The sequence below is a fragment of the Antechinus flavipes genome, chromosome X, assembly GCF_016432865.1.
Source record: "Antechinus flavipes isolate AdamAnt ecotype Samford, QLD, Australia chromosome X, AdamAnt_v2, whole genome shotgun sequence".
NCBI lineage: Eukaryota > Metazoa > Chordata > Mammalia > Dasyuromorphia > Dasyuridae > Antechinus > Antechinus flavipes.
The window spans coordinates 84,943,507-84,969,443 of record NC_067404.1 but is presented as its reverse complement, the minus strand read 5'-3'; the positions used below and the strand labels follow the sequence as shown (position 1 = coordinate 84,969,443).

The 25,937-nt window shown below is 53.5% G+C and overlaps 2 protein-coding genes across 12 annotated transcripts; both read right to left on the bottom strand.

The window, feature by feature from the left end:
* Positions 1-248: 248 nt before the first annotated feature.
* On the bottom strand, positions 249-12,129 carry LOC127543266 (methyl-CpG-binding domain protein 1-like). Of its 7 annotated transcripts, XM_051969332.1 has the most exons (15): positions 12,017-12,119; positions 8,723-8,885; positions 7,910-8,024; positions 7,670-7,821; positions 7,314-7,396; positions 7,132-7,172; positions 6,866-7,015; positions 6,660-6,788; positions 6,313-6,429; positions 2,942-3,106; positions 2,697-2,861; positions 2,325-2,498; positions 1,847-1,984; positions 1,385-1,510; positions 249-1,290 (listed from the first exon to the last, which is right to left on the bottom strand). In XM_051969332.1, exons 2-15 carry the CDS (start codon positions 8,830-8,832, stop codon positions 820-822), a joined length of 2,136 nt encoding a protein of 711 aa, XP_051825292.1. In that variant the 5' UTR covers positions 8,833-8,885; positions 12,017-12,119; the 3' UTR covers positions 249-819. The 7 variants fall into 7 exon arrangements, with proteins under 7 accessions (XP_051825292.1, XP_051825298.1, XP_051825293.1 ...); XM_051969338.1 differs by lacking the exon at positions 8,723-8,885 and having other exon boundaries at positions 12,017-12,129; XM_051969333.1 differs by lacking the exon at positions 12,017-12,119 and having other exon boundaries at positions 2,325-2,495; positions 8,723-10,012.
* A 719-nt stretch (positions 12,130-12,848) lies between these two features.
* On the bottom strand, positions 12,849-19,659 carry CXXC1 (CXXC finger protein 1). Of its 5 annotated transcripts, none has more exons than XM_051968005.1 (15): positions 19,444-19,659; positions 18,363-18,493; positions 17,856-17,956; positions 17,527-17,762; positions 17,150-17,305; positions 17,004-17,051; positions 16,485-16,637; positions 15,727-15,834; positions 15,460-15,641; positions 15,033-15,240; positions 14,829-14,939; positions 14,372-14,421; positions 14,168-14,264; positions 13,842-13,994; positions 12,849-13,379 (listed from the first exon to the last, which is right to left on the bottom strand). In XM_051968005.1, the coding sequence occupies exons 1-15, from the start codon at positions 19,444-19,446 to the stop codon at positions 13,233-13,235; spliced, it is 1,884 nt and encodes a 627-aa protein (XP_051823965.1). In that variant the 5' UTR covers positions 19,447-19,659; the 3' UTR covers positions 12,849-13,232. The 5 variants fall into 5 exon arrangements, with proteins under 5 accessions (XP_051823965.1, XP_051823964.1, XP_051823966.1 ...); XM_051968004.1 differs by having other exon boundaries at positions 15,460-15,644; positions 19,444-19,657; XM_051968006.1 differs by having other exon boundaries at positions 15,460-15,644; positions 17,025-17,051; positions 19,444-19,655.
* Between the last annotated feature and the right edge of the window lie 6,278 nt (positions 19,660-25,937).

The window sequence follows — 25,937 nt, the reverse complement described above, 5'->3', positions numbered from 1 at the left end:
TTATGAATTAGTCTCTGAAAGAATTTCAGAGATTCCCAGGATGCTCTGGACCAAACTTTGAGATTCGAGTCTTTAACATCCTGAAAGGCAGACGAGCCTCTCTTGGAACCCTATACTGGCTAACGAGGCTTGAATTGTGTGGACTGACATCCTCCCTGCTGCCTCCTCCCCCAAAAGAGTGTGTGTGTGTGTGTGTGTGTGTGTGTGTGCGTGCGCGCGCACCTTCCCTCCCCCCCAAAAGAGTCCACTTTTTTTCACAGAACCATCAATCATACTTTATTTAGAAAAATAAAGGTAAGGCAACAAATACAGACCAGCTAAGCAGGCCACTGGGGTACATAAAACCAATAAAGTTCCTTTTGCTTCAGGGATCTCTGTGTGTGTTTCAGGGGGGCATAGCAGAGAAAGGAGTGGCCCTTTGGCCCTGCAGGTGCCCCTCCCTAGGGGCTCCACTTCCAGGACAAATCCAAGCATCCAGGCCCCTCACACTTCTATACATGGGCCCAGCCCATATCCCTGAGGTGAGCTTGAATATGTATGTGTGGGAGGGGTGCCAACAGGGACAGGGACAGTGGTGGTTCTTTTGGGAGCCACAGAGGGCTGAGGCAGGCCAGAAGGGTGGAAATGCTCTGAGAGCAGTCCAATGGGAGATGGTGAATGCTGGTTTCTGTGGGGAGGGGGGGAAGGAGGGGAAGGGCATCCGTCCTCACCTCAAGCCTTTCCAGTGTAGACTGACTCCTTCAAAGGGTAGTAGGGGAGAACTGGGGGAAAAGGGCCCCACACGCCAGTTTAATGCATGGGGACCCAGGACAAGGTGGCTTACTGCCACTCTTTGAGGGGGCGGGGTGGTACACAGCAGGCCTGGCAGCGCCCCTCATACACTAGGACATCACAGTCTGGAGAACGGGAGCCCTGCCTCTCAATGCCAGGGAAGCCAGGGCACACATGGTAGGCCTCCAGGTTGCAGATGAGCTCTACCACCTCATCCACAGTGGTGAGCCGCAATGGGTGAGCTGTATAGAGCTCATGGTTGGCCGGAACAGGGACATCTTGTACCACTACGTGAAAGTAAAGGCCTGGCTGGATATGGATAACGGCAGAGGCCATGGTAGACAAGGGGGAACGCTGGGTGATGCACAGGTCAGGCCCCCTTGGTGGCAGGACCTCCCAATGGGCAGGCAAGGGCAGCTCATTCAGCTCTGCTAGAAACTCCTGGAGGACACTGTCCAGGACACCACAGGACCCAGCTCTTGTCGGGGCGGCTCCACTCAGGCTATAAATCTCCATGATCTGGAGGAAAAACTCCAATTACGACTCCCCAGCTGCCATTCATTCACTTCCTCCCTCCTTATGGGCCACCCAAGGCTAGCCCTCAGTCACTCACCACAGGAGTGTCTGCTTTTGCATCCTCCTCCTCCTCTTCCTCCTCCTCCTCCTCCTCTTCTTCCTCTTCCTCGCCCCAGGTTTCCTCTTGTTTCACAGAAAGTGGTAGCTGAGCCCTATCAACATCCTAAAAAAAAACCACAAACCACTAGTAAATGACCTATTATGCTCGAAAAACTGACACGAAGTGGGCCAGGTCTGGGGAAGATAGCGGCACGATTTTCCCCTCCCGCCCCCTCTTCCAGGAGTTTTCCAGGCTGGAGATTCGGAGCCAGACCAAGGCAGAATTCTGTGTCTTCCATAACAGTTAGCAAGACCCACAAAGGCATCATGGCACAGAAGCGACTTTCAAACTTCCATCCAAGAAACAGGAAGGGCATCAAGCAGCGTTTGCACATGGGAGTCAAGCCTTGAGTGGCAGCAGAGGGTGATATTTGGGGAGGACCATGGGAGATCAAGTTACCAAGGTAACGGGGAGGCCAGGAGAGAAGTCTGAAGGGGGAGGAAAGACAGGTCCAAAAGCTTGGTCCCCATAACTCTCAACCTCCTGCTTTATCGGGGGGGTTGAGACGAACACCCCAAAATTTGGACACGCAAACTCCTGCAGGGAAAACCGAAGACGAAGCCTTAAGGGCCTCTGGCCAAGAGACCGGCACAAGGCCCCCACAGGCTGGTTCCCCAAAGTGACAAGAGACTTCTACCCTCTACTTCCATCACAGTGGGCCCCTCCAAAGCTTTGCTTCCTGGACGCCAGCTCCTAAGCCACACTTCTCCAAGATTACCGTTAGCATTGAACGGCATCCCTCCAAGTCAAGCCAATCTCAGTCCAGTCCACAGGGGGACTCGGCTCCATCGGCCCTCTGACAAAGTGATTACTGGCTTACACGCCAAGGAGGCAATGAAAGGAGCCAGGGAGCCTGGGCCTGTCAACCAGTGCTCACCTCTATGACGATGCAGCTGGGAGTGGAGAACCTGGAGCCTCGTGGCTTGGTACCGGGCACGAGTACAGGGACGCTCTCACGCCCCTCCTGCTCCTGTAGGATGACGAGGTCGGTCCCCGGGGGCACTGCAAAGCCAGGATCAAACTCCTCCATCATCACAGGAACCCCCTTCTGCTGAGGAAGCACGGAGCTTGGGTTAGCATGAGTAAAAGGGGTGATGGCCTCCAAGGGCGCAGGGTACACAGGACTGAAGCTAAGGAGATCAGAGGAAGGCAGCAATGCTTCCAAAGCTGCCGTGCAGGGGTCGGGTCCAGCTCAGGATCCCAGGGTGGGAGGGAGGGAGGGATGGGAGCCATGGGGAATTAGGGTTACCTCAAGCCCACTGCTGAGGGCCTCAGTGACCAGCCTCTGGCCCTGGAGGCCCCCAGATTTGGCCCGCTTAACCAAGGCACCCTTCCTACGGCGTGGCCGGCACAGAGGCAGAGCTGCCCCCTCTACAGCAGGGCTGTCCCACCTGGCTGTAGGCAGCAGATGTTTCTGTAGGCAGACACTTGGCTGAGCACCTTAATGAGCCACTGCCTACCCAGGACCTCCCCAGAGCCAGCTGCCACACCCACCATGGCAAACTGCAGGCACTGCCTCCATCGGCACTTCTGGCGCTTCTGGTTACAGCCCCCAAATTTGGGCTTGTCCTGGCAGAAGTCGCACTGGCCACAGTCCACGCGGCGCCGGCATGCCGCACACACCCCACATTTGCGGCTCTGCCGGTGACTAGAGTAGTGCTGGGCGGCAGGCGAGAGAGACAAGATCACCTGGGCTGCCAGCGCTCCCGCTGGGGCAGGACGGCAGCCCCCCTGGAGGCAGGCTGGCGAACAGTGGGACAGTAGGGGCTTCTAGACGGCTCTTCGGACAGACGTGTCCAAACCGACTCTTTACCTTGGCCCCCTGGGTGATCCCATGTCTGCTGTAGGAAGCTTCCTTGAGCATCACAACCCCAAGCCAGCCTTTCACAATTCTACTGGCCCCCAGGACAAACCTCTGGCATAAAGCCCTGGACTGGGTGGCCCCTTGACCGCACACCTTGGGACAGGAATCGGGCAGGGGGGCGTGGTAGGAAGGGCCTCCAAACTAGCACCAGAAGGGTCAAAGAGCCGAGGAGAACCTTCCTATCAAGCACCCAGCTTGGGAGAGGGGGAGCAGAGCTACTAATTTATTAGCCACTGGGGATCACGGTGGCCAAGTGGGCCAAGGGGGAGGGGAAAAAGAGACTTGGACACTCACTAGAAAATCAGAGCCTACACAGTAATACAGAAAGTTCTTGGAGAAGAAGGCAGGGACCACAGGCAACTGCAAGAAGAACAGGTGGGAGGGGGAGGGGCCAGCGGCCCAAGTGCAAGGGTTCCCTGGGAGGTTTTCGGGCCAGGTGCCAAGACCCCAGCCTGAGTCCAACGCACCAAGCCTTTCCCCTCACGTCATCCCTCTGTGTTTACAAGCAAACCCCCAACTCCAAGCAAGGCCCAGCCTACCCAGTAGCCCCATGGCCAAGTCAGGGCCTTACCAGCTTGGAAGGTGCAGGGCAGCTCTGGCCCCAATTTGGCTCTTTGGCCTTATAACCAACGTCGAGCTGCAAGGATGGGGAAGGGAACGAACAAGCTGGTGAAGGAGCGGCTGGCAGCTAGACCCTCAAATTCTACCCCCTCCTGCTCTCTCCCTGCAAAGTGACCGGATGACCTGAGCAAAAGGGGCTCCTTCCACGAGCTGCATGTAAACGCCTGCTTGTGCACCACGGCCGATAGGTGGCATACCCCTTTTATCTCACTCACTCTGCCGGGTTCCAGAAGCAACTTCCATTTCTGTGGGACTGGAGGACAACAGTCCTCTAACAGGAAATCACAGTCCTGGCTCTGGGGATGGGATCTAAGGGCAGCAAAATCTTGGGCCGGGCCAAGCTTGACCACCAAAGACAGAGCACATTCCTGCTAGGGACACCCTTGGGTGCAAGAGTGGCCCAGAACTGTGCTTTATCAGCCTTCTTAGAAGTATTCCAGGAACGGGTCCAAATGTTTCCCTTTCTCTACAAGGGATGTTCCATGTGCGTGTGCATGTGTGTCTGTGGCGGGGAGAGACAGGAAAGACTGGCGTGGACGGGATAGAGAAACTCATGGGGTTTCTCTCACACCTGTGCTATTGTGCCAGTTACCGGGCATCTGTTCTCTTCCCCTTCCAGCTGGGATTCTGGCTCCTCATTTGTCAAAGGGGAAGGGGGATAAGGCATCACAGCCACACATGTCCCCGTCCTCCTGCCATGATACAACCCAAAGTGGGTAGGAGGTCCAAGGATCTGCCCATTCAGAGCCAGGACTCTTATGATCTTCCCACCACAGTGCCCACTTCCCCCCAACTCCTAACAGCTCTGACAGAATGGGGAAGAAATGATCCCCCCCCAAAAAAATATGATAGTGGGGTGATTGTGAATACGGGATGGACAAATGACACAGCCGGGATCAGAACAAAGCAAGTGGAGATATCTATACTCACACAGATGCACACACACGCGCGCACACACGCACGCAGGCCCCAGCACGGAGATGGGATTGGTCTTCATGAAATAAGGGAGTAGGGTTCACTCACGTGCAGGGGGGGACAAGACAGGATGGGGCAGGGCAAGGCCCCCTCCCGCCCGGGCCAGGAGGACACTGCCCCCAGCTTTCAAGCCAGACACTGAGTTTAAAATCCACTCACTGCCGTAGCTGCCGCAGTGGGACCTCTCTGCCAGCCCGGGGGCCTTCGCAGGAGCGGCCTTCTGCCAGCCAGGCCAGGGAGGAAGGGGACAGAGGATCATAGGAGATGAGGAAGGGAGAGGAAGGGTGATGAGGAAAGGCAGGGAAAGAGATGAACCTCTGGAGACCTTCCTGCCTTCTCTCCTCTTCCCCTCAGCCCTCCGCCCTCTTCCTGGAAATCAGGCCTTCTCCAACAACAAAGTGATGGCACCACAGGGCCCCCATTGGGGCTTGGAACCTGGGGCTGGCAGGCAGGCGGGCAGATCACAACAGGCAGAGGGGCTACTCCCAGGCTTTGAGGTCCTCCCACCCACTAGGCTAGACAGATGACAGACAAGACAGACCTGGCTTGGGGAGCTACAAGCTTGGTAGGGTAGCCCAGCCCCAGGGGTAGGTAGGAAGAAGGAAGCAGCAGAATCACACTGACTGGCTCAGTCCTGTCCCCACATGCACCATGCGTGCCCTCACCCTCAGGCCCCACTCACTGTCACCACTGTGGGGAGCCTTATCAGACATCAAACTTGGCTCCTGGGTAGCTTTGAAGGTGGCCTGTCCTGAGCAGGGCAGGATGGGGCCCAAAGGGATTGATGGAAAAAACAGAGAGCAAGGGCAGACTGAGCCTGTGGAGGAGCAGGACCCCCAAAAGCTCCATGCATTTATGGATGACGCTGGGAAAGAGACCCTATAGACATGCAGGATAGAAAGGCGGGGGCAGGCAGATGCAACCCTCAGTGCCAGAAGTCAGAGGCACAGCAACAGGGTCAGGGAGAAAGGGAGAACAAGCAGAAGGAAGAAACTAGTGGGCACCGTGCCCCCCACTCCTAGTCAGAAGTTTCTTCCTACTGTGCTCAGTGGCGAAGTCAGGACAGCATAAGGGAAGCTGGAAGCCAGCCTAGGAGAGTCAAGGCCTCAGGGCACCCCTTTTCACCTCCCCCATTCCCTAGGTTCCAAGCCCTCAATATCAAAGCAGATGCCCAACCCCTCAGGAACAAAGAAGCCCCCAGGAAGCAGCCAAGTACCTCCACTGGCACTGCTAACCCAGTCTGACAGCAGAGGCAAAAAGGGAGGAAGAAGATGGAGTGGAGGGAAAAGGGGGGGAACCAATGACAAAAACTAGATGGGGACCGTGGCCTGCTGCACCCAGGTCAGAGGCCAGGAAGCCCCGCCCCAGCTCTCCCCACACTTATCCGAGCTGCAGTGCTCCCCACCTTAGTAGTGCTGAAAGGGCCGTAGGCTTGAGGGGGGGGCGGCGGCATCAGGACTCGGGGACGTCTGCCCGGGAGCTTCCTGGTGGCCAATCCTCGGGGTTTCTTCTTGATGCGCTTCTGGGAGGCAAGGGCTCTGTCAGTTGCGATGAAGTGTTTGGGCACCTGGGGCTTCTTGCGACCCCCACACTAAGGGAAGAGTTAGCTCCCCAGCCTTAGACTCAGTAAAGCCATTCTGGGCAGCAGAAGCCCCTGGGGTTCAGCTTTTGGACCTGAGCTCCATTCCAAGACCTGTCAACCATGTAAGATGCAAGCAGGCCCGCGACCCCAGGACCTTTGGGAGTGTTCACCTTGAGGCAGCGCCGCTGAAGGCATTTCCATTGCCTCTTGAGGTCTGGTTTCCCCCGGCGCTCACAAATGCAGCAGATCCCACAGTCCTCCTTGACTTTACAGCCAGAACAGACACCGCAGCCAAAACTCTGGGAAGCAAGGGGCATTAAATAGCATCGTGAGGGCCCAGCCCCGGGCCCAGTCCAGCCCCAGGAGTCCCACTCACTTTCTTCACAATCTTGAGGCAGCGGCGCTGGGCACACTGGCTTCCAGGGAGCTGGGAGGCACCAGGCCGGGAAACCCGCATGGTGCAGTCGGGGCACGTGCCACAATCCACAGTCAGCTGGCAGGCCTTGCACTCACCACAGCCTACTCGCTGCCAAGGAGAAAGGAGACGCCCGGGTCACCCCCCCCCCCCAAACTCCCCCCAGACTGTCAGCCCCTTGAGGGCAGGGGTGGGGCCCGGGCCGGGAGCTCAACAAGAACTAGTACCTTGAACATCCTCTGCTCCCGGTTGAAGGCATTCCTCCGGGCTGGGGGAAGAAAGGAAAACACTGATCCCTGGCCACAAGGGCCCCCAGCCAAACTCCACCCCAATTCCTAGAGACAAGCCAGTGATGGGGAAGGGGAGGGGGGTGGGGGGAGAGAGGAGCGCAGCACCAGCCCAGACCCACCTCGGCAGCCTTGACATAGAGTCCGGAGCCGCTGGCGCCGAGCGTCGTCCCCTGAGATGCTGGCGCCACAGTTTTCACAGGTTCTAAGGGGGAAGGAGAGCCTGGCCAGTGAACCCCAAAGGAGAAGTTACAGCAGGCTGGGGGGGTATTTGGGGGCAAGAAGGGCACTGGTGACTGACTCCCTCACAGATCTCATCCCTTCCCATCCCGGGGGTGCCAAGGGGCCCCGCACTGGGAGCAACCTTAAAGAGCAGGGTGCCGCCCCGACCCCCCAGAAGCCCCATCCCTGTGCGATTCGAAGAATTCTGGGCTGGGGAGCTCCCCGGCGGGATGAACCAGGCAGGTCTCCCACTCACATAGCCAGAGTGGCCAGGGGGGGAGGCTGGCAGAATCTGGGGGTTGACCCCAGAGACTGCTTCTCTTTGAGGGACGGTTCTTTCTTCTTGGGCCAAACTCGTCTCTTCTTCTTCCTCTTCTTCTTCTTCTTCTTTTTCTTTTGAGAAGCTCCCTGGGGGGGGGAGGGTGGAACACGAGCAGGACTCCAAAAGGGCCCTCACCTTCTTGATCCCGTTCCCGCCTCCCGCAGTACAACATACCTTGGCGGGCAAATACTGGAGGACACCCCGTTTGAAGTCAAAGCGGCTAAGGTCACAGTCAGGGCCCAAGAAGCGCCTCAGCTCAACCTTACTCCGAATCCGCTCTCCCGTAGGGCTACATTGGGGGGAGGGCCGGGAGAGGGGGTGAGGCCGGTGGAGACCGTTTCCGTGAGCACACCCAGTCCAGGCCCGGGGCCAGAGAACACAACAGCTCCCCAGATGCCCACTTTGTAGCCACTGCCCCCTCCCTTGGGTTCCGACCTCGCTGGGCTCCAAATAAAATAAAAGTTTTCACTCAGAGGCCTCAAGGCCCGTGTCAAATTTGGCCTCGGACACTTGCTGGCTGTTGCGGCCCTAGGCAAGTCACTTCCCGGTCTGCCTCATTTTCCTCAGCCGTAAGTCGGGCAGCACAACAGCACCTACCTCCCGGGGCAGGCGTGAGGATTCGAGAAAAAATATGTGTAAAGTGCTTAGCACAGGGCCTGGCACATGGTAGGCACTATAAAAATGATTCCCACCCTCCTTCCCCTTCTCTTCCCACGGCTCCCTCAATCCAACAGAGAGGCCAGGGTTGGGAGGCCACTTCACTGGAAAGAGGCTGGCAGACTAGGCCCAGTTGTTCCTGACCCACCTAGGGTGCCACCCGGGCGGTTCAACATGTGGGCCCCTGGGGCAATAGCACTGTTGGTGCCCCCCTCTGCAGAAATGAGAAGCTCTGTCCACACCTCCCCAGAACCATCATCTGCAGCCCAAAGCTTTCAATCCCTTCCCCACCTCCAGCAGCGCCCCCTCAAGACCTCGGTGCCTGCCTACCTCTGGTAATAGGTGTCTGAACGACCGCAGGTAGCTCCGGATTTCCGGAAGGATTCACGGCGCTTCCAGCCCGGGCCCAACACGGGGCAATCCAGCCAGTCCTCAGCCATGGAGGACGGGGGTCAGGGGAGGGGAGAGAGTGATGGGCGCCAGAGGTGGCCGCCTGCAGGGGGGGGGGGCAGGTCAGTGGGGTGCAGGGAGCCCAGGCAGGGCAGGTCAGCAGGCCAAAGGAAGAGGCAAACCGGAGGCTACACACTCCAGGCATAGGCCTGCCCCCCCCACCCTGCAGTGGAGTTGCAGGTTTGATCAGTAAGAACCGCCAAGAGGCCATTTCTCTAAGGAAGGGGCTTTACTGTCCTCAAAGCAGATGGAACCGCACAGCATCAGGGACCTGGGTGGTCAGAGAAGGGGGATGGCAAGATATTTACCAAATGAGATAACGCCTGTCTCCTCCCAGGGAAGAGTGCTCTCCAACCACTGGTTGGGATTAACAAGACTTTGAAACTACCAAGAGTCTGTAGAGGCCCCAGATTTTGAAACGTCCAGCAGGACCCCAAACTTCCTGCACCGAGCCGAGCGGGAAGCTGTGTCCTGCTTACCACATGCCAAGACCCCCGTACTAGGATGCCTGGGCAACCACATCCTGTTTCTCTGTTCCCTGTGGTCAACTGCCCATGCAGAAACTAACAAAGAAGCCCTGCTGGGGCTTGTTCGAACCTTCAACTTTTAAATAAAGACCAAGATCTTCCTGGGAGAAGGGTCCAATGAATGGAAGGCAAACCCAGCTTGCCTAGAATCACAGTCTCAGTGAGAATTGTATAAAATGGGGGAAACTGAGGCCAAAGAAGAAGGCAGTAGTTCAAGGCTAAAGGACCAGCTAGTCCAGACATTGGATAAACCCAGGTCTGCCTCTCAAACTCAATAGGGAATGAGTGTGCCAAGGGTACTTGGTGAAGGAAAGGAAAAAGGAGAGAAGAAAAAGGAAAAAGGAGGGGAGAAAGGAAAAAGGAAAGGAGAGGAGAAAAGAAAAAGAGGAGAGGAAATGAATGGACAATAGAAAAGGAATGGGAAGAAAAGGAATCAAATCGAAAGAAAGGAAGGGAAAGAAAAGAAAGGAATGGAACAGAATGAAAAGGAATGGAATGAAAAGCAACGGAATGGAATGGAAAGGAAAAGAACAGAACAGAAAGGAATGGAAAAGAACGGAATAAAATGGAACAGAACAGAAAGGAATGAAATGGAAAGGAACAGAATGGAATGGAATGAAAAAGAATGGAACAGAAAGGAATGGAATAGAACAGAACAGAAAGGAATGGGAAAGAAGAAAATGGGATGGAATAGAACAGAAAGGAATGGGAAAGAAGAAAATGGAATGGAATAGAACAGAAAGGAATGGGAAAGAAGAAAATGGAAAGGAATAGAACAGAAAGGAATGGGAAAGAAGAAAATGGGATGGAATAGAACAGAAAGGAATGGGAAGGAATGGAATGGAAAGGACCAGAATGGAATGGAATGAAAAAGAATGGAACAGAAAGGAATGGAATAGAACAGAACAGAAAGGAATGAGAAAAAACAAAATGGAATGGAAAGGAACAGAATGGAATGAAATGGAACACAAAAAACTGGAACAGAAGGAAATGGAAAAGAACAGAATGGAATGGAACACAAAAAACTGGAACGGAAGGAAATGGAAAAGAACAGAATGGAATCAATGGAATGGAAAGGAATGGAATAGAATAGAAAGGAAGGGAAAGGAACAGAAAAGAAAAGAATGGAATGGAAAGAAACCCTAAAATGGGGCTGTTACTTTTTAGAACCAGAGGTAAAATGGCTGCTTTGGAAAAGAAATGATAAAGGATCCAAGATGGAAGGGGCTTCAGTTCTCCCAGGAGCCCAACAGGTTGAGAGTCCAGACCAATCCTGCCTGCTGTTCTGGAGTGCTAAGATGCCACTGATGCTACCGACACACCTTGAATTTAGCTCAGTTGCTGTGAGCCAGGTAGAGGGAAGGGGTAGACTCTGGGCTGACACATCCAGGGGTGCCTAGCCACACCTGAGGGGCCTGGCCAAAAGCAACAGCAAGCCTGGGCCTTCTGATCTGGGCTCAGCCTAAGGGCCACCTGGGAAAAAGTGTCCTCTCGATCCTTGTCCCCAGTAAGCCCTGTAAGCCCCCAGCTAAGCCAGTGCTCTAGAATTGGGCAGAAAGGGGCCCACTAGTTCTTTAATTTCTCCTTCTAACCCAGCCTCCCTGGCTGGGCCACAAGCTTCTCAGAACACTTTAGGCCAGCAAATGCTGCTCAGGTACGCCAAATAGCAGCCGGGCCTTCTTCCTGCTTCTCCATGCCCTGCCCTCCTGGCTCTGATGGGAGCAATATGGCTCTCAGAGGAAACGGTGGAATTCCCCCTCTCCGTATGGCCCTTAAATCAGAACCTGGTGGCCCGTCGGCTTTGGCTTAACGTGGGCCAAATCCGCCCTTCCCCAGCAACCAGAGAAAGCAAAAGCCCCAGGGTGCCCCTCCCCCTTCCCCAAGAACCCCTCTTCCTCCTCCTCACCACACAAGGGGCAGGAAGAGATGTGGCCCAAAATAGTGCTGGGTCGGACCCTGCAGGCAACTGAAACCCACCCCCTTATTTTCCAAAGAAGGAAACCGCGGCCGCAAATGGCTGGGCGGCTTCACCAGTGGGACCCCCGTCTGCCGTCACCTCGAGGGAGCGCCACCTACTGCCCTCTTTGCCCGCCTTGCAGTTCTGGGCGCTTTTCCCTTCGAGTCCCCCTGGGGAGGCAGAAACAAGGCCTGTTCTGGACAGACTGGAGGGACCGCGGAGGGGGAGGAAAAGGAGAAGGGAAAGCGAGGGAAGCGGTGAAAAAGGAGGGGGGAGGGGAGGAACTAGCCGCCTCCCCGCCCGACTCCTCAGTCCTCCTCAGAGCCCCCACGCTCAGGATCGCTCTCTCTCGCTCGCCCTCCCTCTTCCCCTCCCCCCTCCCCCGCCCCCTCACGGGCCCAGGCCCAGACTCGAGGGACGCAAGCCAGGCCCGCCGCCTTTCCAAGGCGCGGAGGCCTTAACTTTCCGTCCCTTCCTCTGAACCGTCGCCATCAGCCCGGCGCGCAGGCTGCCAATTTTTAAAGACTCGCTCTTTCAGCCGCCTCCGCGCCTTTGCCTGAAATGGCCGGAGAGCGACCGCCAGGGGCCCGCGCTTTTGCCTGAAGTGACCGGGGAGCGACAGCCAGGGGCCCGCGCCCCGGCCCCTCCAGCTCGGCCCGCATCCACCCCCGCGGCCCAGCTCCCTCCTACCTGCTCGGCTCCCTCCAGCCCAGCCCGCGTTCCTCGTCAGTCAGCGAAGGCCTGCCTGCCTGCCTGCCCACCACGGCCGCAAGCACTAGTTCCGTTGAACCCGGAACCGGAAATCCGGTCCGACCCCGCCCCACCCAACGCGACGCAAAGACGCGCCAGGCTGCGGGAGAGGGGGCGGAGCCTATCGAGGGGGCGGAGACAGGCACGCCAGTTTCCGTTAAGCTCCAGTCTCGAGCCCCGCTTCCCTCACTCCCCTCACGCGGGCGGGGAGAGGCGCACCTGGCCACCCAGCACTCACCCAAGGGTGGGGTCAGGAGTCTGTTTCAAGAAGGGACTCGTGAGGAGTAGTTCAGGGTGCAAGGGACCTCCAAGGTTGCCACAGGCAGCCTATGCCAGACCCTCCATGATGATCACCTGTGCATCTGCCTCGGGCACCAGCAACCAGATGGGAGGAGGGAGCCTCAGATGAGCTGGGACTCCGGCCTTCCCCCACCCCTCCCAAGGTCAAATTCTGATTCCTTCACTGACCTAACGCTCCTTCAGGCGGTTTCCCCATCTGACAAATGGGGCCAAGAGAAGCACCTGACTTCTAGGGAGCTAGTGAGGTTGAACTTGAAAATCCCTGCAAAGTCCCACTCCTGTTAGCCAGTGTGGCGGCCCCAGAGGAAGCACCCCCAAACTGGGTCCGTTTTCAGCCCAGCCCTCCCCTCCTGCTGAGCCGGCAGCCCCTGCCACCCCAGAAGGTCTGGAAATCTTGAACCTCAGGGCTACCCCTATACCCCACCTAGGGGAGTGTCAGGCCTTGAGGGTTAAACACAGCAGATGAGGCAAAAGGAAGCCAACCACTTTTTTTTCCCAAACTTTATTGTGAACAACGTTGGAGGCTCAGCCCCAGATCCCCCCAAATTCTTGCTGGATTCCCCTCTAGGGCCTCAGTCATTAGAAAGTGCGGATTACTGAGGTCGGGAAGGGATGGCTAGCAGGAACAGAGCAAAGGCTCAGGGCAGGTGGAACAGGGGCAGACAAATGACAGAAGCAAACAAACAGGGATTTGGTGGGAGGGCAGGTCCACCAAAGGAGAACACTAGTTGCAGGGCCCCACAGGCCAAGGAAGGCATGGGGGCACAATTGAACACTTGAAGAGAGGAAGGCAGCAGAGCTGAAGGAAGGGAGGGTCGGTCACTACCCCTCTACCCTTCCGGGCCATGGGGCCGACTCAGCGGTCGGCGTTGGTCCGCAGGTCGGTGGTGAGGGGGTCGTGCTGGATGGTCTGGTGCAGCATCAGCGCCAGCAGGCCGGCCCGGTTGGTCATGGCCATTCGAACATTTCGCTCCTGCTCAAACAGTTCATCCAGCTTGTACCACTACATAAGAGGGAGCAAGGAAAGCACTTTAGAGCCGTGTATGGGTGTGGCTATTTCCACAACCCAGGTCTCTCTCAAGTTGAGTTTAGTGGTGGCTGTGGCCAAAGTTGGGGGAACTTCGCATAGACCAATTTGTATGCAGCTCCTCCAGGTGAAGAGCATCTCTTTCCACCAGCCTTCGCCCAGCACCCCACCTCCCCAGGGTAAGAGTGTGTTACCTACACCTCCAAATTTGGCCTCTCCCCCAGCTCCAAGGGCAAGGCCGTCTCACTGGCCCAACCTCACAGCCCTTATGCAGGAGAAATGCCAGCCCGCCACCAGAGGTAGAAGAATGGAGAGTGCCAATTTCTCTAGAACCTCCAACTGGGACTAACACTCTGTGCCAGGTACTCCAGCCTGCTCACTGCCTGAAGCCCACATGGACTTGGGGAGAAAACCTGGGCCAAAGCAGAAAATCCTCACCACTCGCACTCGCTCCAGGTCCACCTCAGCTCTCCGAAGTTTCTCCCAGCAGTAGTGCCGATTGCACTGTCGTTTGGGCAGGCGGCAGAAGTCCCCAGTCAGCTCAAACACGTCCCGTACCAAGGGGCAGCCACACACTTCATCGGCTGGCACCTGCCCCTCCCCGAAACGGGCACACAAGCCCAGGGGATTATTAGAGACACGTGAGCTAAGGGCTCTTCACCCATTGGCACTAGCTTGGACAACTGTTCCCCAGAGAAATGATGGCAAGGACTGCATCCCCAGGGCCCGCTTCAAACACCAGTGTCCCCTACGTCCTTACTCACCTTAGGGTCCCTGGAGTGCTCAGGGCATAGTACCTGCAGGCGTTTGCAATATGTCTTACTCTGTGGGTTGTAGACGTCACAGAAGAGTCGAGTGGCCCTAGTAGGGTGGGGGGGTGAGAAGCAAGAGAACCAGATGGTTATCAGTGATCGGAGAAGACGATGGCTCAGCCTTCCCCACCCCTCCCGTAAAATGCCCCTTCTCACCCCTCAATTCTGGTGGGGTACATGGATCCGAAGGATGTCTGGCTCTCATACTGTGGAAGACACAGGGGGCCAAGTGTGACAGATGTTCCTCACAGAGCCGGCTCGGCCAAGAGTCATCCCCTTGTTAGCAGGCATCTGCTTGTCTTACCTTCATCAGCTGGTGCCCACTTCCTGCCCTCTGCCTCTCTGCCCTCTCCCTTCCCCCCCCGGCCAAGAGTCTGTCCGATCTCTGTTGTTCTGAGGACAGCTACCGTTCTGCCCTCCGCCAGGTCAGACAGTTCCCATTTCCTTAAGCCAAACAAGCCTGGACCCTGGCCTCCGAAGGATAAGTTTACTGCCCATCTTCCAAGGCCTCCCAGGATCAAGCCTCAGCTCCGGCCCGACTGGCCCAACTGCCCTGCAAAGACCAGGAGGGACCACCACCCCGTCTTCCCCAAACGGCTGAGGGGCCGCGTACCTTGGCATAGCAACGCTCCATGTGTCTCAACGCTACCTTGGGGTTGATGGGGTGGCCACAGGAGACACAAAAGATCTGTAGGTCTGTGTCTTCACTGTCTCCCTCATTACTCTGAAATGCCAGAGAACAGAGGCAAACATGAAATGAGGCTGAGAATGGTTCACGTTTCCTAAGGGCTCCCTTCTCTGCCAAGGCTCCTCTCACCTCTTCATCCTCTCGTACCACCTGCTGCTTGGCCCTAAGGATGACAGCCTCCAGCTCGTGAAAGCGCCGTTCCATATCTTGCAGGCGCATCCGAGCCCCCTGCTGCTCCCTTCGGATCCGCTCCAGAAGCTTCTTCCCATGTTCTTCCGCAATACATGGGCTCTGCTGCCACTGCTGAATTCTCTGGGGTAGGATTTCATAGATTCGACTGCCAGGGCAAGAAAGAGGGATGTGTATGGCAAAGGACCCCAGAGGGCTCGTGGCCTCTGGGGTCCCTCCCGGGGGTCACATGGGCTACAGCTGGGATGGAACAGAATAGGGGAAGGAACTAGGCCATGTGTGATGTGGGCAAGGAACAGAGCTGGGGGGGGGGGGGGGGGGGAGAAGAAGGGCCAAGCCGCTGGGGGAGGGGAAATGGCTTCCTCACTTGGCAGCCAGCTTCATGCCACAGTCATCAGAGCAGTACTTGGAACCTGGCTGGGCAGGCTGGACACAGCTGGGGCCCAGGCACTGGGGCAAGGAGGCTGGGTCCTTGACATCTGGGCGTTCAGGGTGTTTCCACTTATCTTTGTGCCTCTGCTTCTGCCGATGACGTTTATACTTCTCTTCCTTCTAGGGCGATAGGGGCAACCCCGTGAGTCTCCTGGACAGCTCCCCAAGGCCCACCACTACTGGCGCCTCTCCCGCCATTCACCTTCTTCTCCGACTTCTTCTCCCGCCGCTTGACATGTTTTACTTTCACTGCACGTTTCCGAAGAGCTGGGTCCAGGAAAGGGGCATCCTCAGGGTCACTCAACCATGGCTGGGGACAGGAAGGTAGAGGAAACTGAGCCTGTCACCACAGTTCCCAGCAGATAAGGAAGGAGAGCAGAAAGGCACTCCAGGGGTCCTCAAACTAAGGCCGCGGGCCAGATGCGGCAGCTGAAGACGATTATCCCCCTCACTCAGGGCTATGAAATTTCTTTATTTAAAGGCCCACAAAACAAAGTTTTTGTTTTTACTATAGTCCGGCTCTCCAACAGTCTGAGGGACAGAGAACTGGCCCCCTACTTCAAAAGTTTGAGGACCCCTGGCTAGGCCTTTGGGGAAAGCGAGGTCTGAGTTAGCTTCCCCTAACCAGCAGAAGCTCCAAGCTATGGAAAGAAGGCCTCTTTTTTCCCCCTTGAAGACATAAAATCCAAGCCACAGAGACCGTTCATGGCCAATGAAATCCAACACTCATTTGCCACAGAGGGGGAGATGCGGCCCAAAGACCCTTAGGGGGTGAAGGGCAGAGTGCACATCCCAAACTGCATCCTTCAAGCCTCAATCTAGCATCTGGTCCACATCCCATGGCGCTCAGGCTAGAAGAGGCTCAAGGACTCAGAGCAGAGAAAATACACAAAGGACCCAACTGGGGATCTCAGGGCCCAGAAGGATCTTTCATCCCTCTACCATAAAAAGGAATCTCACCAAAGTATGGTCATCAAAGGCGCCAGCACAGAAATCCTGGTAGAGCTCGGGATCCAGAGGCAGGTCGTCATCAGAGAGCGCCTCAGGCGTGGCCACAGCCTCTGGCGGCTCTTTTAACATCTGGAAATGTTCTTCCCGTGTCCGAAGAAGTTTCTATCGTGAAGAAAGCAATGGGCCGAAGACTGGCTCACAAAGCCCAGAGCTGGCCTCTAGGACGGGTGAGGAAGAGGAAGGGGCCCGCTCGCAGGTCAGAACTTGAGGTTTTCCCCAGGGGTCCTTCCACTATACTGCGGGGAAGTTGGAAGGAAACAGGAAACAGAGAATGGTTCTGAGGCCTTAGCAAGAACATCTCCATTCTAGCAACTGTCACTTCAACTTCACAAGGTATTTCAGGCCCAGACGGCCACCCTCTCTAACTCTGCCTAGATGTGGAGTATCTCAGGGAGGTGGGGGGATGGGGGGTGGGGGGGGGGGGGGAGGGGCGCCAAACGGGGCCAAGTCCCAAACCCTAACACTCACCACGGCTGATGCCAGACTCACCGAGGAAGGGAAATACTTATAGGATTCCTACAGATAAAGAAAACCAAAGAACACAGGTCAGGGGAAGGCCCAGGCCGGGCGGACACCAGGCCCAAGCGGTCCACAGCCAGCTCCTCCTCTCTCACCCGGGCCCGCAGCTGGCACTGACGCAGGCGGCACTTCTGTCGGATTTTGTTGGGGCCCCCAAATTTCTTCATGTCCCGGCAGAAGTCACAGTGGCCACAATCCTCAGTCCGTCGGCAGGCCTCACACTCCCCACACATCCGAGCTGACCGTTTGATCTGCCGTCAGGGGACGAAGCAGGTGAGGAGAGAAGAAGGGGGAGACACAATCGTGGGATTTAGCGTTCTGAGAAGCTCCTTTGTCATCACAGATATCCTACGATAATGACAAACCTTAATGGTCCTGGGCCCCCAAATTCTTTTCCAACCCAAAGCTTTCTTCTACAATAAGCCATAAGTCCTCCAAGTCTATGAGAGGCAGGCTTCTATGCAGACCTCACCTGACTATGCACTTCCCGGACAGGCCCAGGTGCTGGTGGAGGAGGAACCTTATGAGGAGAACCGAAGCCCTTGCCCATGGACATGGATCCACTTGGCATGGGATCTACAAGGAGATCGGGACCAGCTTTCCTCCGTGGGGTGCTTGCATCATCTCTGGATTCGCCCTCGTGCTCCCCCTCACGCTCACGGCCCGGCTTTTTGTGGCGGTATCTGATCTCCAACTTCGGGTCCTTTTCTGTCCAGGGAAGGGGCAGAAAGAGACCGAGAGACTCCTCCGGCAATGTCCAAGCCTCCCCCCACCCCCAAAGTCCACCCCACCAAGACCTACCGCGGCAATCCATGCAGTACCACTCCCGTATGGCCTTTGCCATCTTCTCTGTGATCTTGATGCAGTCACCATGAAACCACTCATTACAGTTGTCACAGCCGCTATGCAAGGGACAGAAAGAAATCGAAGTTGAGATTTGGTCCCCCCCATGTTGAGGTATGGCAAACAGGGAGCCCCTTCTTCAGTGTGTTCAGCCTCCAGGCTTCTCCTGAAATCGGTTCCAATCCTGACCCCGTACCCCGTCTGAGGAATACATCGGGGCCCAAGGTTCCCGGCAGCCCTGGCTCCTCCCGTAAGGGATATTTGGGGATCTCGGCACAGGTTCTAGTGTGCTTCTGTTCCCCACAACTCCAGCTGTGACTCATTGGGCCTCCTTGGGGGAACCCAGCCCCATCAGACTTCGAAGGGGAAGCCTTGTCATGACACCAAATCTGGGGTCCTCCTCCCCCCCTTCAGCCCACAGCCCCATGTGCCTTCTGGCCCATAGGCCCCCTCATCTGCTCTCACATCATGAAGCAGTTGATATCAGGCTTCCGGCAAACACAGTAGATGGGTGCGTTCTCTCCATTATCCGACTTCGTTTCTTCCTCTGCCTCTCCGGCAGCCTCGGGCTCTGGGTCTGAAAACTCGCTCTCCTCCTGTTCAGTCATGAGAGCACAAGGGATCACAGCCTCTTTCTCCCTCCAGGAAATTCGGCCGTCCCCATTTCGAGACCCCCCCCCTTTCCTTTTCCTAAAGGGCATCCCCCAATCTGACTTCCCCCCCAGGAATGGCCCCTCCCCCCGGCTCCCCTCAGGCTCCCCTCCTGGCTCCTCAGTCCAGGCTGAATCGCCCTCCCCAGGCGGAAGCGGCCCCCGTCTGCCAGCTGAGGATTCCAGCCAGCCGGTCTTAGAACCTCCATGGTTCTACTACCATTGTCCCCTGGAAGCTTTCGGTCCCCACCCCGCCCCACCCCCCAAGCAACTCGGACCATCCAGCCGCCTCCTCCCCGAGGGGGAGGGGGCGACCTCAGAGCTTCCCCTTCAGCTTCTCCCTCTTTACCGAGGGGCAAGCCTGGGGGGGGGGGATTCCAACTCTTTCCCCGCTGACCTCTTCTTCCCTCGGGAAGCTCGAGACGGTGTCCTGCCCCCGGGGCTCTCCCCGTCACTGTCCGGGAGGCCTTCCCCTTCTAAACTCTCCGCCCTTCCGCTGGGGAGAAGGAGGGGGCCCTAGCCTAGCCTCTTTGTTATGGGGCTGGATAAGGAGAGGTTGGAGGGGAAATGGAGGGGTCCATCTCCCCAACCTCCCCCCCCCACCCTCTTCCACCCCGGGGTCCGCTGCAAATCCTTCTGTTCGCCCCGCCTCTCTCGGCAACAGCCCCCCGAGACCGGGAGAGCCAAGAGACGCCTCAGCCACTGAGCCGCTCCCCCTCCATGCTCCCCCCGCCCCGTGCCCCTCCTCCCCGATGGGGACCAAAGCCAACCAAATGGGGGCCCCTAGCCACCTCGTCCAGTAGGAAGGCCCCCAGGCTCGTCCCGGACCCGCTCAGCCTCCTCCCCCGGGCCGCCCCCCGGGATTGCCCCGGGCCGGCTCCGCCCCTCGTTCTCACCATGGCGGCGCCGGGATCTCGAGACTCCTTCGAGACAAAAACGGGAGCTCTCTGAGCGAGAGTTGTCCCCGGATTAACTTCCGCTTCCGGTTCCTTCCAGGCCTTTTAGGCCTTCGATACCCGTGCCCTGCGCAGACTCAATACGGCCTCCGAAGCCAGCGAGTTCCCTGGCTTCATCTAGGTAGTGACCCTGGCAACGCGCAGGCGCACTGCCTAGGAACAACTAGACAGAGGAGCCGGTGGGCCCAACGCTCCGGGTTCTAGAACGAGTCGGGCCGCCGCCGCCGCCGCCGCCGCCGCCGGGAAGCGCGCGGGCCGGGGGCGCAGGCGCACTGCCACTTTCCTGCTGAGACTTGGGAGCCTGCCGTCTCAGGCGAGGCGAGGCGGGGCGGGACGGGACGGGGTGGGGCGGAACGGGAAATTGGGGTTTGCTTTGGGATTTCCTGGAGCTCTTCCTGCTCTCCCGGAGCCCTTCTCTGGCTCCATAGGGTCCAGTCCCTTCACTGGGCAGACAGGATCATCGAGGTCCTGCCGAGTGAAGTGACTAAGCCAAGGCAAGCAAGTGACGCCAGAGCAAGCCCCAAAGATCATCTTTTAGGAAAATAGAGTATTTTGTTTTTCCAAATACATGCAAAACTAGTGGTCACCATAACCCTGGCAAAACCTCAGGGTCCAATTGTTTTCTCCCTCCCCTTCCCTCCACCCCTCCCCTAGAGAACAAGGATTCCAATGTGTGTACAAAACGTACAAACATGTGCAGTTCTTCCTTACGTATTTCCACATTTATCCCGCGGCACCAGAAAAATCCCCCTTCTTGGAGGCAGATGGCTCTCTCTGATAAAGTGTGGGACTAGGGGGAGAGATCCCCCCCTGCTCGCAGACGCAGGTCCATTCGCAAAGCGGAAAATCTGGGGCAAAAGGGGAATTTTCTTGTTCACTAGGAAGGAAGCTTTCTTAGTGGGCAAAACTCATTAGGAATTTGGCAAGAGGTGGATTGACAAATCATGAAGATATGGGATACTTCTTGGCCTGGGGCTGGGAGCTGTCTGGGCTACTCAATAGAGGGCCATCAGACAGAGATCTCCACTTGATTAAAATCACTTAACTGGAAATTTGAAGGCTTTTCCCAGAGTCTGGAAACTCCCTAAAGGGGATCCAGGCCACCCCCAAAAGATCTGCCCAGCTCGAAGGTGAGGTGGGAAAGCCAGTCGGCTTCTGCATACGGTAAGCCCACCATTCTCTTGTTTCAGCTGAGAAAATGTATCAGCCTGGACGTGGCCCTCTTCAGCAATGACATGAACCAAATCAGTTCCAGTAGAGCAGGAATGAACTGAACCAGCTACACCCAGTGAAAGAACTCTGGGAGATGACTAGGAACCACTACATAGAATTCCCAATCCCTCTCTTTTTGTCCGCCTGTATTTTTGATCTCCTTCCCAGGCTAATGGTACACTATTTCAGAGTCCGATTCTTTTTGTACAGCAAAATAATGGTTTGGACATGCATACTTATTTTGTATTTAACTTATACTTCAACATATTTAACATGTATGGGACTACCTGCCATCTGGGGGAGGGGGGAGGGGAAAGGAGAGGAAAAGTTGGAACAGAAGGTTTGGCAGTTGTCAATGCTGAAAAATTACCCAAGCAAATATCTTGTAAATAAAAGGCTATAATAATTAAAAAAAAAAAAAAAAGAAAAGAAAAGAAAATGGATCAGCCGCGTCATTTATGGCGAATTATTTTATGTCTGCCCAGTTTTCTGATTTGTAAAGAGAAATAATAATTGTTGTGAAGATCTGGTGATTGCAAAAGTGCTTAGCATAAAATATGCTATATGAATGTTCACTGCTATATTTTATAAATGGCCTTCCCAGGAGTAGGAGGAGAGTGCACAGAGGAAAGAGAGTTTCTTTCTCTTTCTTCTCTCTTCCCTCCTTCCCTGACTGCAGCAGGGACACATGGATGAAGGGGTGAGGGGGAGAGGAAGAAAATATATTCACTTCAGTGAAATTTGCTATTTGAAAATTGAGAGTTTTTGCAGTTTTGGGGGCACTCTAAGCAGAGCCCACTAGAGGGCTATGGAAATTGTGATCTTTGCCCTGACTGTTAACAGAAGAGTTTGGGAACTTGAGGAAAACTGAAAAGCCGTTTGCTGCTACGCTAAAAACAACCAGCCTGCTTTTGAGGTATCTAGAGTCACACTTGAGAGGCCCGTCAGGAAAAACTGGCCCCTTAACCCTTTCCGGGCTCACAAAAGAGACTGGTTTGTGTGAATTGGACAATAACCAAATGGCAATTCAGTTGGTCTAGAACATTTCATCAGAATCTAGGCAATCTCATTAACTAAGGTTGGGTTAATTTTTATAATCTGTTCTATCTCCGTTTTCAGAATTGTCTTTTTTCCCCCCTAAAACAAAAGGGAAAGTTATTTAAGGGAAGACTATCTGGCTATTAGGAAAATTCTAAAATTGTGAAGTAACTTCTTGAAGTTGCTGCCATCACGTTCAACCTAAAATTGGTAATTACTGGGAGTGGAACAAGAGGGAGGAGGTGAAAGCCTTCTCAGTTCACCTCCAAGTATGAGGTGTGCGATACCTTTCCCCCCCTTCACAGAGTGGGGGGATTTATCAGACAGCCTGGCCCACTAAGAATAGTTGGGGTGGGCAACAGCAAGCTCAGCCCCTTCCCCGGGCTCTCTGTCAACTCCCCTTCGCTTGTCAGCTTGCCAGTTTTCTTGAAACCATCAGGATAAGCCAGGTCATCAGCCCTGAGACCTGAGCCTGTTCAGGATGTGTAGTTTCTAAACAAGGACTGGGTTTTCTAAGAATCTCTAAGCTTGGTTAATGATTGATCCTTTGCACCAGCTCAAGTTTAAACATAAAAAACCTGTTCAACAAAATCTGTGTGTAAGTCCTGGTAAACTTTTAAAATAATGGATCTAGCCCTAAGCTGTGGATTAGTAGAATTTTCTATTAGAGATAAAATCTCTCGGGACTACAAGTTAATATTCTTTTAAGTTTTGAACTTGATTGCATGGAAATAAAGTTAGAAAGGAGCTAGACTGTGAAAGGTTTCTATTTCATCTTGGAGGCTATAGGAACTCACTGGAGTTTATTAGGTGGCTGGGAGGACAGACCACTTTAGAAAATCACTTTAGGAAAAAAGTTAATAGGGGGGGAGCTAGGATGGAAGAGTACAGGCGGCAACCCAGCTGAACTCTCCCAACATTCTCCTTCAAACAATTTTAAAATAACATCTCAAATAGCTGCAATTAGAGTCACCTAACAACTGTCAAGGCTACAATAAAAGACTGCCGGTTCTGGAATATCATATATCTACAATCAAAAGAACTAGGGTTGTGGCTGAAAATATATCCAGCCAAGTTAAGTAAAATACTGAATGAAAAAAAAAATTGGACACTCAACTGTCAGAGTTTCACGATTTTGTTGCAAACAAATCTGAACTCGATAGAAAATTTAACATATAAGAACCAAGACCAGAGACTAATTTCAAGGGCCTCGATAAGAACAAACTGTTCTTATTTGATACATGGAAATGTAAAGCAGATGGGTAGTTTAAAGATCAGGTACAGATTGGCTAGTCTAAAAGAAAGATTGGGGTAGAACTGAGTATGAGATGATTATAAAAAGCAAAACCATACAGAAAAAGGTAAAGATAGTACTATATAATGAGGTACGAGAGCAAGAACCTATACAGAGGAATTAGATTGGGGAAGAGGGCTGGTAGTTCTGAAACCCTACTTAAATCATGAATGGGTTAGAGGGAACAATAGATACACACACACACACACACACACATTTCTGTGTGTGTATATATATGTTTATACACACACACCAAGAAGGGTATAGTATCCTCCAAAATCTACAAATAAGGGGGGGGGGGGAGAATAGGATAGGACAGGGTATAGAAATGTGTAGATGAATGCACTTGGATTAGATGTGTAAGTTAATGGGAAAGGGATAAGAGGGAGGAAAAGGGTAGAGAGAGAGAATACAGAACTGATCCTTGGGGCAGGAATGGGAGGAAGGAAGTTAAGTTACAGTAAGGCAAGTTAGCAGGCAGAAGGAGGAAAGAAGAGTTAGAAGTAGGGAACAAGAGATGATGCATATAAATGTATGTGTATGTATGTATATATGTATGCGCATGTATACATATAGAAATACATATAAATATATCCACACTTAACTGTAGCTTACATGAGGAAGGTGGGGGAAGGGGAAAAACGAATACAGTAAAAAATGTACAGAAGAGAACTAAAAAAAAACCTACAAGGAAGCAAAGACGGACAGTTCTGAATACAATACGCTCTGTTTTATATACACTTTCTTGAAATGGACATTTAGTTTGGAGCATTTTTTGAATGCTCTCATACATTCTGACAAAGAAGAATGGCAAGGTTTTTTTCTTTTTCTGGTTTTTCTTTTCTAATTTTTAAAAACATTTTCTACTTAAGTTTTAAAGTAAAAAATAAAAAATAAAACCTTGCATCAAATTTTGGAGCTGCAGGGCCAACAAAAATCTCCATTCAAATGCAAGACTCAAGAGAAGCACAAACAGGTAAACATGAAAGAAAAATTGCAAGAGGCTAAATAAGGATAAACTATTTGTGTTCCTATATGAAGAGATTGGTGAGGTTGGGAAGGGACCCCAAAAGGTTGGGGGTCACAGACTGGTGTCACAAAGTGTCTCAAAAGAATTTTTCGGCTTGAAGCCATCTCCAAGCCAAGGGGCAAAGTTTATTGTAATTGTAAGGCCGATTGAAGTGGGCTAAAGTCCAGGAGAATTGAGCAAATGACCAGGGGCAAGAAGACAAATTTATAGGAAAAGTTAGAGAGACCAGAGCTTCATGTTACTGATTTGCCCATTTGATGGCTTAGAGGCAAAAATGAGGAGAGGTCTCAGTTACTTGGTTCTCACTGATCAGCAGACCTAGGACCATCAGAGGGCCAGAAGACTTTAGAATCACTGATGGACAAGATTGTCAGAACACCAGCACTCTGAGGTCAGAGGGCCTCAGGATCCCTAATATATTTCCCCTAATGTCTAAGGGAAGAAATATGATTATATTCCTAGGCCAGAGGACTTTAGAATCATTGACAGACAAGATTGTCAGAACAAAAGCACTCTAAGGGCAGGGGGCTTCAGGATTCCTAATACATCTTCCCTAAAATCTAAGGGAAGAAATAGAGAGAGAGAGACTATAAAATCTAAGGGAAAAAATTATATATCTATCCTATATAGTATACAAATAGGCCAGAGGACTTGTAAACATTAACAGACAGATTGCTAGAATAATAGTATTCGAAGGTGGGGGGGTCCCCCCTAGTGCCATCTCCCCTAGAAGCTATACTCCTTCAGGATGATAAGCAATTTCTAAGACCTTTTTCATGATTTTAGAGCAGTGAGAGAGAGGCAGCTTGGTGACTCAGGTAGTGCTGGACTCTGGAAAACCTGAGTTCAAATGCAGCCTCTGACACTTTCTAGTTCTGTAATCTTGAGCAAGTCATTTAATATCTGTTTGCCTTAAGCCACTGGAGAAGAAAATGGTAAACCATTCCAGTAGTTTTGCCAGGAAAACCCCATAGGTAGTATGGTCCACAGAATCACAGAGATTCAAACACCATCAAACAACATCGTAAACAGAGGGCAAGTGTGTGCGTCATTTGTGTTGCAATCATCTCCAGAAAAGCACCCCAATCATCCCAAAGGAGTGGGTGTACAGGGGGAGGTCAGAAAGGGTCTCAAGTCTCCCAGAGATCCTGGAAAATCTCGAACAGCAAAAGTACCCGACCCCAGGATGTCCTAGCACCTTACAATTGACCTTACAATTGGAGTAGCTGGCAGGATCGTCTGCTCCCCAGACAGATCTTGTGTCCTTGTGAATGGGAAAAGTTTGATATTTCTTCAAAAGGAAATTATATATTAACCAAGCCATAGGATCGGGTTCCCATTTTCCCCTGCCCTTCCTCCCTGACCAACAATTCCCAGGATCTGGGTGGACGGAACAATTCTGGGAATGTATAGAACAAACTGACCTAGTGCATATTTAGCCACCTCTTTATATGTTGAGAACAGGGTATCTCAGGATCAGCAAAAGACCTGTCTTTTTTTAAATTCGAATTTATGTGTCATTTCCCCTTTTGCACTGATCTAGCACCTGTTTTCCCAGCCAGTGTCGGATTGATTGATTCTTGATATTTTCTAATATTGTTTTTAAAAAATAGCTTTCACGCTTAGAATGTAAGGCCACACATTCTCAGCCTACGAGGATGAACCAGCAGCTGCGGGGGGAGGGGGGAGCTAATATTGTGTCAGGGTTCATACACACTGCTTATGACACTTCCACTCAGGGCTCTACTTTGACCTCTTATATGGCGAGAGTGACGCCTGCTTCTCATGAAAAACGAATAAAACTTTTTCTTTACACCTTGAGAGATCTCTGAGATTTATTGGGTGGGTTAGGTACCACAC